We start from the raw sequence: 13,794 nt of genomic DNA on the forward strand, positions 1-13,794 counted from the left end.
AATGCCAGGACAACCATTCTTTAGATTATGGATGTTTAGAATACAATTACCTCAAGCAGAAAAAAGAGGGAAAAAAAGAAAGAAAAAAAAAAAAAAGGAAAGAAAAAAGAAGAAGAAGAAAGACAGTCACTGTACGTTTGTACCTCAATTTGAATTGATCCATGTACCAAGAGAAAGGGGGTTAGCTCTAGCCGCAAATCCCTCGGGTTTATATCTCTCCAGTAGTTGTTGCTTTAATTTCTTTTTAAATATAGATAATGAAGCAGACTGTTTTAAGTTAGTATCCAGCTCATTCCATAAATGTGGACCATGGTAACATAAAGTAAACCTAGCACTTGTTCGGTTCCTACATTTACCTTTTAAGACCAGCTTTTGTCTAGTATGGTATGTGTGAGAAGGTGTGTAAAGTGGAATGAGCTCACAAAATCGAATATTTAACCGGTTGACAACATTGTACATTGTACATGCATTATGATAAAAGTTACTTTCAGGAAGCTTTAGTAGGCCGTGTCTATGGAAGAGAGCATTTGTGTGAGAGTTACGTGTGGACCATGTAATAGCTCTTATAGCTTTCTTTTGTAATATCAAGAGTTTCTCAGTATAAGTAGGGTAAGTATTATTCCAAATGATATTACAGTAAGACAAATGAGGCTCAAACAGAGTCCTGTACAAAGACAAGAGCACGTCTAATGGGAGCACGTGTCTCACTTTAAAAAACAAGCCCACAATTTTAGATAGTTTTTTAACTAGCTCATTAATATGTTCCTTAAAGTTTATAAACTGATCTATATGTATTCCAAGAAATTTAATTGTATCCACTCTTTGAATAGCTCTACCATCTATATTTAAATTAATATCACAGTCACTGTACATATGACTACTTGGTCGAAAAACAATATAAAAGGTTTTACTAATATTTAGTGATAGTTTGTTACATTTAAACCAGGTGTCTATATCTGCTAGTCTATCATTTAAGAGTTTTTCAAGATGAGTCAAGTCTTTGTGGGATACAAATAGATTTGTGTCATCAGCGAAGAGTATTTTATAAACATCACTGGAACAATGTACAAAATCATTAATGTAAACAATGAATAAGAGAGGCCCCAGAATGGATCCCTGGGGAACCCCGAGTACTATATTTTGCAATCCAGAGTCAATACCATTTAAGTTTACATATTGCCGTCTTCCATAGACATAGTCCCTGAACCACTGGAGAGCCACACCCCTGACCCCGTAGTGCGACAGTTTTCCGAGTAAAATTTGAAAATCAATTGTGTCAAATGCTTTTGAAAGGTCGAGAAAGATCCCAATACCAGCCTCTTTCCTTTCAAAAGCATCAGTTATTTTCTCTACAAGATCTAAAATGGCCATACTTGTGCTGCTATTCTTCCTAAAGCCATATTGTGAAGATTCTAGTATGTTATGTTTATTTAAGTAGTCTACAAGTCGTGAATACACCACCCTTTCTAATACTTTAGACAACGTTGGCAGGATTGATATGGGTCTATAGTTCTGAAAATCACTTTTGTCCCCAGATTTGTATACTGGTATTATCTTTGCCACCTTAGTTTGTTTAGGAACTATGCCGTGCTGTAATGATAAATTAATAGTAAAAGCGAGTGGCTCAGCTATTTCATTCACTATGGTTTTGAGGATCATGCTACAGATACCATCAGCACCAGCTGTGTGAGAGCATTTAAGTTTATTAATAATGTTAGTAACTTCCAGTTTACAGCTAGGTCTAAAATAGCAAGAACTGGGATAATTATTCCTCAAAAATGTTTTATAATCGGCACCCCCAGGTGGACCAAATTGTTGAGACAAATTCTTTCCAACAGAGGCAAAATATCTATTAAATAATTCTGGTAGTGAATCTTGTGTTGTATAATTATTAGATTGGGTTGGCACAACGGTATCAGGGATAACTGTGGATATATTACTGCGGCCAAGTATCTCATTCAACACCTTCCAGGATTTCTTCTGATCCCCCGAGGCAGTTTTAAGACGATCAGTGAAATAACTCGCTTTGCTGTCTCGTATTAAGCTAGTTAATTTATTTTTATATCGCGTATATAAGGTTTTGTTATTGTTATTCGGATTCTTCCTGTATTTTTTATAAAGTTTATCCTTCTTTTGGATAGACTTTAGGATTCCTTTGGTGATCCATGGATGAGTTTCCTTTTTATGTTTGATTATCTTTTCAGGAATAGTCACATTAATAGCGTCGGTTATTCCATCAATTAAGAAATTATAAGCCAGATTGGGGTCTATGGCATTATAAATTTCATCCCAGCTTTTACTTTGGAGGTGTTGAATTAGATTTGCAAGTGTTTTATTATTAAGAACTTTTACCTTCCTATTAGTACATGGATCGGATACTCTTTTTATCCAGTTTGTAAAGAACACTACAGGGTAATGATCAGAGATGTCAGAAAATATTACACCCGATTTACAACCAGTATTTTGTAAATTTGTTATAATATTGTCAATTGTAGACATACTTCTCTCTGTAACACGTGTGTGTTTATCAATAGTAGGATAGAATGATAAGGAGTGAAGGGTATTTAAAAAATCAATTCCCTTGATATCTTCTTTAGAAATGTCAATATTAAAATCACCCATAATAATACAGTTTTTGTTCATCCGATTTATACTGAAAAGGAGATTATCAAAGTGGTTTCTAAAAGTTTCATAGTTAGAGTTTGGTGGTCGGTAAACCACTCCAACAATGATACATGCACCACTCGCCATTTTCACTTCTAGGAATAATGAATCAGTGTAGCCATCATCAAATGTCAAGTCATGACGCTCCTTAACAGAGTAATGAGAATTTACATATAAGCATACCCCTCCTCCAATTCTACCCTCCCTATTAATACAATACAATGAGTATCCATCTATTTTATAAATATCTGAAAGGGTTTGCTCACTCATCCAAGTTTCACTACAACCAATGATATCAAAACATTTTCCTGTGCTAGCAATAAATGCAACGAGGTCGTCATAATGCTTACTAAGACTTCTAATATTTAAATGCATTAAAGAAAAGGAAAAGTCATTATTTTGTTTCAGATCTTCAGGGTTGTAATAATCACAGCTTATATTGGTAGAGGAGCAAAAGTAATGTTCAAATTTCTCATATTCAGTACTACAATTTCTATCTATCACTCCGATTATTTTATACTAAAATTATAATTTTGGTTGCAGAAATACATTGCATACAAAAAACCTAGAACCATACTCTTCTTTTTTATTGAGGCACCCAGTGTATAAGAAAAAAAAGAAAAAAAAAAAAAAAAAAAAAAACAGTAAAAAAGTTGGACATCCATCCAAGCATTCACAAGGTTCAGTTACCAACTCTCCATTTAGAATGTAGCATATTGTATATCACCCACTGTACCCCATTCACGCATAATTGTCCGTAATGAACTTTGATGGGGCAATAAAGCACGATAGTCACGTTAATAAAGTAGAGGCTACTTTACCAATCAAGTGAGGGTTGAAAGAAAAGCTTCGGCCTTGTTTGGGTCCTTGAATGACTTCTGCGCTTCGTTTGCCTTAAAAAACAGGGTAGCTGGATAAGCCATCCTGAAGCGTATGTTCCTTCTAATAAGTTCGGCGCATACCGTGTTGAACGCACGTCTTGCAACCCGAACGTCTGGAGGTACATCTGGGACAATACGCAGCGGCCGACCCTCATACTGGATATTCCCAAGGCGTTTCACTGCTGCCGTTATCTTCAAGACGTCTCTGGAGTGTTGGAGTTTGATGACCACAGCACGCGGGCGATCCTCTTTAGGTACTCCAAAGCCCCGATGGGCACGGTCAATAGGTATATACTGGACAGGTAACTGCAGGAGTTTGGGAATAAACGCCTCGAAAAACGCGAGCGGGTCACTCCCTTCAGTAGACTCCTTCAGATTTAACAGCCTGATATTCTTCCGTCTATGCCGACATTCCAGTTCAGATACTTTGTCTTTCAGATCCTTGTTCACTTTCTCCAGCGCTTCCAGTCGATCTTTTATCGGAGCGATGTCATCCTCCAGCTGGGAGATACGCGTTTCAGCCTCAGTTTGGTATGCAACAAGTGCCGCTGTCGTAGCCGCAACATCATCAATGCGCTTCAACATGTTGTCCACTTTGATCTCAAGTTTCCCAAGCGACTCGTTTACAGACCGTAGGATACGCTGACCCTCCTCTGCAACCGCCGCAGAAATACTCTTTAGCAGAGCCTCTGACATCAAAAGAGGAGATCCTTCAGGGCTAGCGTTAGCTTTAGCACCTACGCCAGTGCTACCTAGCCGGCTGGTAGCACTATAGTCTTCTAAAACGTCGCGATCTTTGGGCAGTTGTTTTGATGGTTTAGGCATTTTTGCAAAATACCTTTATTCAATTCCCAATTTTGGTTAGAGTGCAATCAGTAAGTATATAAAGTTTAGGTGAGTGATGTTTTAAGTGGAGAGAGGTATCTGCCGTCTTACTCACACCGCCATCTTAGAATTGTTGACAATACACAATCGTATTGACAATACCCCTAAACTCACAGAAATGATTAGACCCAAGTCTTCAGCAGACTGAAATGTGTATTTCACGTGTTTTTTTAAATACGTGTTAAATACGCGTTGTTGACATGTTAAAATTCACATATTTTTGGCTCTCTTGGATTTCCATAGTCTGGTATGCAGTCCCCTTAAGCTGAAGGCGCAGTGTGTTGAATGTGGAGAAATGTTGTCAAATGAGACGCTAAAACCATCAAAGCTGCAGAGACATGAACTCAAAACACCCTGTGTTGGGAAGCCAAAAGAATATTGTTTTAAACATGTTAATATCGCTAATTGTATTTGATAAAATTATATTTACAGTATGTAAATTGGGGTGAATGAACTTTGTTGAACATTTCTGCTAATGAATAGAGAGAATGTTCCCCTCTTGTGTGTCTGACCTGTTGTTACAGGTGTGTTAGCCTGTTATTGTTACTGAGTAAACCTGACAAGTTATTTTATATAAGGCCAGTTTTCATCTATAGCTGACTTGAGTCTGTTACAGTGGCATAACAGATTAACAGCAGAGAATATCATTGCACTTTCTGAATTCTCTGTTATTCTGTGTTCATACTATCATATTTGGAAAGGTGATCCTCAGAATGTGTTTAATCAGTCATTAATGGGCCATGAGTTGCAGAAGGTTCAAGGTTGAGAACCGCTGTATTAGATTACATTTAGCACTAGTGCTTATTCTTGAGCTACTAGTGTGAGCAAGTGCTCTTTCTGTGGTGGAGTTTGAGAGGGACTGACTCATGACGGTCAAGGGAACACTGTGGTGACTAGTACAGATTACTGGTCTGGATTGGTACAGATTACTGGTCTGGATTGGTACAGATTACTAGTCTGGTGTCCTCAGATAATCCACGGTATATGAAAACCCACAGAAGAATACTGACCGTCATGGGGAAATCTCAGTCAAAATAAAATACACCAGTGTTTTGCCAGATGAGAAGTTTATTTACTATTTTAATTCATTTTACTCTAATTCATTTTATAACTATATCATTTATCTCTTTTAATTCCTTTTATAACTGTTTTAATTTCCCCTGCTTTTATTTTGTGTCTATTTTCTATGCAAAGCTCTATGAATTGCTATAGTGTGATTATTATAATTCCTTTCTATGTAAAGCTTTTGAATAACTGTTTGAATTTTCCTGTACTTTTATTTTGTGATTATTTGTATTCCTCTCTATGTAAAGCTTTTGAATTGCCATAGTTTATGAAATGTGCTTTATAAATAAACCTGCCTTGCCTAGTACTTATTCTTTAGCTAGTGCTTATTTAGGTACTAGTGCACGTGATAGTCTGTCACAAAGTTGCACGAGTAAATATATCTGCAATATATTACACATGCACCATATCTGATCACATATACAGTATATCTATATATTATGAAGTGTATTACTGAATATTAAATTCCATAAATAAATATGGAATTTATATGAATAAATGTAAATGTAAATGTAAATATTAAATTCCATACATTATGATATATTAGTAAATATATTGTCACTTTTATTCAATATTTGAAAAGCGGTAATTCTTTATGTATTATTCAGTATATTGTAATATATTGACACAATATATTATTCTTTATATGTTCAAATATACTGTTAAACCATTTCATACATTGATCATTCATATATAGGGGAATATATATTCTTTCCATAAGGGTCTGGAGATTAATGAAACCATCAGTGCAGCAAACAAGCTTGGAGACTTGATCATCTGTCCTCAGTCAGACTGTCTCTTAGTTTGTGTTTCTGTCTTTCTTCTCAGGTTTACCCACATCTACACTGACTGTGACACCAGACAGTCGTGTATTCACTGGAGAAACAGTCGATCTGAAGTGTGTGATAAACTCTTATTACATCTGGAGATATGAGTGGTATAAAGGCAGTGTAATATTACAGACGTCTGGTTATCGTTACACTGTAAACAGAGACACTCTCACTATCAGAGGAGTAATTACATCTGATCAGGGTCAGTACAGGTGTAAAGGACAGAGAGATGGAAGACCAAACTCATCAACACCAAGCTCTGCTGTTTCTCTCTCTGTGAAGGGTGAGTTCAACATCATTGTCCTCTTAAACTCTCTCTACATGATCATGATCACACAACCAATCGAGACACTGCAGGGTCACATGACCCACATGTGGGACATTTGTCATTATATATTTTAAACAATAATATTTTTTGTAAAAACCTAAAGTAATATTGACAAACTATATATTCATCATTTTAAAATAAATGACAGAGGAGCAATAATTTATGAATTAGCAACTAGAATATTTAAGACTCATTAGGCGTGTTCAGGCCTTTATTTTGAAATTGAAAATTTTTGAAAAATCATGAAAGATTGGTAGAAACTCGTTTTCATGCCAACAGTTCAAAAGATAAAACTAATTACATTTTTATGAGGAAAAAAGGTCTGAAAAAGTTTTAAATATAATGAAACAAATGATGGATTTTTGATTTGTGATGCGGCGCGAGCTGTAACGCACATACGTGTTTTTTTATGTGTTTATTAGAGGTTGAATTCAAATCAAATACTGCTAAACCACCCATACTACTTCTGAATAGATGTCTATTTCATAAATTGTATGATAATTATGGAAATATATGGTTCAGATCACTCTAAACATATATGGAAATGGAGGCGTCCTTATATGGTCCTTAACAGAGCTTGGCTGTCCTCTAGTGAAAAGGTTTGGTACTGCGACCAAACTAAATACAATTTCATAAACTTGTTTCACTTTCATAATTTTTCACTTCTACATTAATCTTCCAAATGTCTTCTTTAAAACTAGAGCAGTCACAGGTCTATATTCCAAAGCATTCTTGAATTACAACTATTTAAGTTTGGATAGTGATGTTCATGCCTGTGTGATAAAAGAGGGGTGACAGTGAAGGGGTAATGTGTAGCTCAACTCTTTTCTTATGCACTTCTGTATCAGCCACATCTGTGCCAATAAGAGGACTGAAGCAATTATTTTAGTAATTTAAAAGCTCATTTATTTGAGTCTTGAGGATCTGATTCTGTTGTTGTTCTCCTGCAGATCTACAGCCGAAGCCTGAACTCACATCAGATCCTGCAGGAGCTACACTGACTGGAAACACAGTGACTTTGACCTGTCGCATGGATCCGTCCACTGGAAACTGGGACTTTTACTGGTACAAACACACTCTGAACCCTGAGACAGAGAAGAAGAAAACAAACTCCTACAGCCTGAAGATTGATTCAGTGTCTGATGGAGGCCAGTACAGGTGTAAAGCTGGAAGAGGGAAACAAGTCTATTACACACAATACAGTGATGCACTGTGGGTAAATGTTACAGGTGAGAGAGACTGTAGTGTGTGATGCAACAAATACAGATCAGAGACAATATCTACACAACTTCTGAAACTATAAATGCAATAATCTGTGTTTGTACAGTGTTTCCTAAAGCTGTGGTGACGGTACGACCTGATGAACGAGTGTTTAGAGGAGAAACAGTCACTCTCAGATGTGGTATAAAGTGGGCAGGAGACACTGAGTGGACATACAGATGGGAAATAGAGGGAACCAACAACCAATATAAAAACACTGTCAACCAAACCTCAACACAAGAGTTGAACATCAGCAGTGTTGATCTCTCTCACCGCGGTAAATACACCTGTACAGGACAGCTACACACTCAAAGCTCTCAGCGCAGTGATGCTGTTACACTGACTGTCTCAGGTGAGTGTGTGTGTGTTGTGATCAGCTTCTCCATCAGTTTCTCTACGGCTCTGTAACTCGTGATGTTTTGTTCAGCTGAAGCTCAGGCATCAGTGCGAGTGTCTCCACAGCCGTGGCTGACTGAAGGAGAATCAGTGAATCTGACCTGTGAGGTTTCAGGCTCCTCTAAAGGCTGGACGTTCAGCTGGTTCAGAGATCATGATCATCTGTCAGACAGCAGCAGAGGAGCTGGAGGATCTTACACTCTCAGTCCTGCAGCTCTACAGCACACAGGAGTTTATACGTGCAGAGCAGAGAGAGGACGACCAGCCTATTACACACACAACAGCAGCTCACAGACACTGTGGATCACTGGTGAGGGTTTATGCTTGTGCTCATCCGGATCTGTGTTTCACTGCAGTCTCTGTGCTGTCAGTTTTGATGGAGATTTTCCTCTTTTCAGGAGTTTCTGCTTCAGTGTCTCTGGTCATCAATCCCAGGAGAAGTCAACACTTCTCATCTGACTCTCTCTCTCTGAGCTGTGAGGATCAGAGTAACTCTACTGGATGGACAGTGAGAAGATACACAGACAAAGACACACAAACTTGTGCAAAACAAACAGGATCTCGATGTGTAATGGACTCTCTCAGCACATCTGACACTGGAGTGTACTGGTGTGAGTCTGAATCTGGAGAGAAACGGCGTCCTCGAAACATCACTGTACATGGTGAGTCCGGTTTATAATCATGACATCTACTAGTCTAATGTTATAACCTAAATTATAATTACAGTCTAAAGACATTTTCCACTAATTGTTTTCTGTACAGCTGATGACAGACTGACTTCTGTTCAGTTATTTGAATGAGTTTCTCCATACGTATCTATTTGTGAGTTTGTGTAGCAGCGGCAGTAATGTAATTCGACTACGCCACCCCGAGATCTAACCCGGGGAACTGTAAGTAACCTCCAAGGTTTCTATAAACTTAGGCCATCAGGTTCGGGCATTGCACAAACAGAGAAGTGATTCCATACAAAAAAATACAAATTTTATTAATCAAATTCACAGCAAAAAGTAATAAACACTCTGAAAGCTGACGTCAGCACATTTCTAAAACACTGTACTCTGGGGGTTTTAATATTAATAGTATAATAGTATTAATAGTATATCACAGCATATCTAAATTTACAATCCAATGGATTTAGCAATTCATATTCATCAATAAAACACAATAATAAATAGCACATGAGATGGGTGAGTCAGTGTACTGACAAAGAATCTCTCACTCACAAGACTGAGCTTGAGGCTTACTGGTGGGTGTCCAGCGACTCGGCCGTCGGGCATAAGTATCCAGATAATCCACCCCAACACATGTGCGCAACCACACAACCAGCACAGCAATAATCACACTGTGAGGGTACCCACACTACACACCAAAGAGAGCCCACCACCTCGAGCGCGCCGTCCCCACCGTCAGCACTCAGCTCCTCAAACATATAACAAGGACAGAATAAACAAAATTAACTACAGATCATAATTTCAAACCAGAAATCAGACTAACACCACAATGACAAAAACAAACTAGCTTTACCAACAACAGCAATACTGATAAAGTAAGTAAACAAACAACAAAGGAAATTAAATCCTGTTACAAAACACAGTAATGCTGATCAATGAAATAAACTAACTGAGGAGAAAAATAACATGTTATAACAACAATAATGCTAATAAATAAACAAAAAGCCAATGAAATAACTTCGCAAACACAAAACACTGGTAAATAAATAAACAAAAAAAGGGCGAATGAAATAACTTCACAAAAACAAAATACTGGTAAAGGAATAAACAAAAGAGGGCAAATGAAGTAACTTTGCAAACACAAAACACTGGTAAATAAATAAACAAAAAGGGGCGAATGAAATAACTTCACAAAAACAGAATACTGGTAATTGAATAAACTAAACAAAAAGAACAAGTGAAATAACGTTGCAAAAACAGTAAGACTGATAAATGAAATAAACAAACAAGACAAACGAAATAATCGTTAAGAAACAAGGACACACAACCCACTCAAACAATCACAATTAACGTAAATCACGTAACAAACACATTCATCCGTGGATAACTGAATGAGGGCAGATACTCAGTCGGCCACACAAGTGGCCAATGAGGCGATTTCTTTGGAAGATGAACTCAGTCCATTAACTCGGACTCGGCGAAGCAAAGTTCTGCACTTAGAAGAGACGTGCATTCACGGCACAAAACAAAGCAGCAGTTGCCCCACGGCAGGCCGCAAATGCTTCCTTGCGATGGTAGCTATCCCTTAAAACACACAATAATAGTTCTATTAAACTACCACCCAAATAAGGCAACCACATACATAGCCCGAACGCAAAACTACTTACCTGAACCACAGCACGCTGACACATGAATCTCGCAGGCAATGCGCAGTGCGCGAGTCAACAATAACACGTTATTCCGTTCAATCCGGTGGGAAACGGGGTAGCCGCAACAAAGCAAGGAATTCTATGGAAAATCGAAATCCTACATAAACCCCAAGCAAACCAGCAACAGTTCAACATTTACAAATGACCTCTACATACCTGCGACACCACCAAAAACTGGGTGAAGTTACCCAAACAACACGAGCCTTCAGCGTCACGCACTACCCGGAGTTACGTTCGAGCTATAACATGCTCCTCCTGACCTGATTGGCCACCACGAGCCAATCGTAAACCGGCTAGAAAGGGTAAAGCCAATATAACTTAATGGGGAGGAGGGACTGAATCCAACCACAGTCCATCCTGACACATTTGCATGGCCATTCACTATTAAAATAGTTAATAGTAAATGAACTTGGCTTGCTGTCCTCAAAGGAGGCTCGATCTAAACCCTCTATGACAGGACAGCGCAGAGGAAGAATAAGGCCCCGTTTACACGTACATGGTTATTTTGAAAAACGGAGACATTTCCCTTCGTTTGCGCCCTTCGTTTACACGCAAACGGAGGATTCGCCAATGAAACCGATTCTTTCTAAAAACTCCGGCCAGAGTGGAGATTTTGAAAATCTTCGTTTGCACGTTTGCATGTAAACAGAGAAAACCGGAGTTTTAGGCAGCGACGTCACAGAATGTGACTATTTACGGGATTCTGATTGGCTAAGGTGGGCTTGAGCTTCTCGTTACACTGCCACCTACAGGTTTGGCATGCTCTTGACAGCATATACACATGTTCGTGTGCACGATGTTATTTTTGAAAACGAAGAGGGGTGAAATGTCCGTTTATGAAAATAGCCACCTACGTGTAAATGTAGCCTAAGAGAAATAGTGGAGGAGATGGGGAGGAGGAGGGATGCTGGAAGAATTGTCGCTGCTTATACAGTACAGGTCAAAAGTGTGGACACATTACTATTGTTAATGGTTTTGAAAGAAGAAAATAGAAATCTTCTGTAACAACAATATACACTACTGGTCAGTAATTTGGGGTCAGTCTTTTTTTTTCTTTCTTTTTTTGAAATAAATCAATACTTTTATTCAGCAAGGATGTGTTAAATTGATAAAAAGTGATAGTATAGAAGATTTATATTATTTATTTTTTTTATATTTATTTTTTTATAAATGCAGTTCTTTTTAACCTTTTATTCATCAAATATATTAGGCAGCAGAACTGTTTCCAACACTCATAGATCAGAATATTAGAATGATTTCTAAAGGATCATGTGATAGACTGGATGTCACATGTGACACTGAAGACTGGAGTAATGATGCTGAAAATTCAGCTTTGCATCACAGGAATAAATTATTTTTTAAAGTATATTCAAATAGAAAGCTATTATTTTAAGTTGTAATAATATTTCACAATATTACTGTTTTTTTTTTTTTTTTTTTTTTTCTGTATTTTTGATCAAATAAACACAGCCTTGATGAGCATTAGAGACTTCCTTCAAAAATATAAAAATTCCAAACTTTTGACCTGTAGGCCTACTGTATACGCTCATAATGATGATTGACAGGACTGAATGTTTAGGCTCCTCCGTTTTGGAACTTCATTTATTGTGATGTTACATGAACATGCTCTTAAATACCACATATAAACAAAGCAAAATGTGACTGGTCACTTTTCACATTCATCAGACAGTTTCTTACCATATAAATTGGCAGATTAAACTGCAAAATGGACGTTTTTTTTATGCCAGTGGTTAAAAATCTGATACACAACCAACAAACTCATGACAATTTGTAACTATTTTAAATTTTGTCAAATTGTTGACTAATGTGTATGAATTTGTACAATCTCATTAGTATAATGTTTTTGTGCCCCACTGATGGTTGGGTTTAAAGGTGGACCTTGATGCTTATTAACGGCATCCAAAAGCCACATAGAGGCTATAGAGGAATAATCCTTTGCGACTCGTTTGCAGTCGGTTGTCATTTCCATCAAAAAGACTGATGAACTTAGCTTGCTTTCGATTTTATTTTGATAAGCTATAAAGCTTGATATGGCATTCAAACCGATGCAATACGGTCAACAGAAAGTTTGCTCCCGCTACTCGCCTCTTCCAACCCTCTCAAACAATCCACCATAAAGACAGCAGAAGTGATCCGCTGTGACCATGTGACACTGAATAACCAATAAGAAATAACAAAGAATGAATGCTCCTAATGCTTACTTTTTTCAACAACAACAGTTTAAACAAAACAATCGGTTACTCATAAAATAGTTGCGTTTTCTCATGAGATTTGGTAAAACTACACGACACTAGTATAAGAAAGCTTTAGAGGTATAAAGTACAATTCATAATATCAGTATATTTCTAATGATTTGTTTTGCTGTATTCTTATTATTTACAGCATTAAACACACATTTCTTGTGTTTGTAGACGGTGAGGTGATTCTGGAGAGTTCTGTTGATCCTGTGATTGAGGGAGAGACTCTGACTCTACACTGTTTACATCGATCTACAAACTCCCCGATCCTCAGCGCTGATTTCTATAAAGACGGATCACTGATCCAGAATCAGACGACAGGAGAGATGAGCATCACTACTGTCTCAAAGTCACATGAGGGTTTCTACTACTGTAAAACAGAGAGAGGACAGTCACTCCACAGCTGGATCTCAGTCACTGGAGTCTTGAACGGTGAGATGATTTAATGAGAAACGTCACACCATTATTATATACTATCATATATTATAGTCTCTGGCTCATATTTCTGCTGGAGCAAAATCAGTTATTGACATTTGTGTTTATTGTTTCACATAAACGAAAGCTTAACCATCAAATCACATGCAAAATATACTTGTCATGTACTGGTCGGATTATACATCACATTCAGTATTTATTAGTGATGTTACGTTATGTGCCGAGGCTTCGGAGTGTGTGTCGAGAAATCCCGGAAGCTTTCAGTGAAGCTCGTATCGAGGCTTGTATCGCAATATTTTGACAGATATATAAACTCATGGTTTAAACCCAGCCACTTTCATAATAGTAATATTGCCCCTTCTGCGTATTATGGCCAAATAATTGATTCACACACATTTGGAAGCCCCTTTTT

General features: G+C 37.5%; 1 protein-coding gene across 1 annotated transcript in view; it reads left to right on the plus strand.

The window, feature by feature from the left end:
• LOC311288465 (Fc receptor-like protein 5) overlaps nucleotides 1-13,794 on the plus strand; it is a 37,671-nt gene that overhangs the window by 19,972 nt on the left and 3,905 nt on the right. Inside the window, exons 6-10 of the mRNA XM_084405883.1 lie at nucleotides 7,604-7,882; nucleotides 7,981-8,265; nucleotides 8,341-8,619; nucleotides 8,708-8,971; nucleotides 13,122-13,379. Coding sequence (XP_084262009.1) covers nucleotides 7,604-7,882; nucleotides 7,981-8,265; nucleotides 8,341-8,619; nucleotides 8,708-8,971; nucleotides 13,122-13,379 — 1,365 coding nt within the window. The remainder of the gene's footprint in view (nucleotides 1-7,603; nucleotides 7,883-7,980; nucleotides 8,266-8,340; nucleotides 8,620-8,707; nucleotides 8,972-13,121; nucleotides 13,380-13,794) is intronic.

This window comes from Rutilus rutilus, assembly GCF_951802725.1.
Source record: "Rutilus rutilus genome assembly, chromosome: 3".
In the NCBI taxonomy this organism is placed as follows: Eukaryota; Metazoa; Chordata; class Actinopteri; order Cypriniformes; family Leuciscidae; genus Rutilus; species Rutilus rutilus.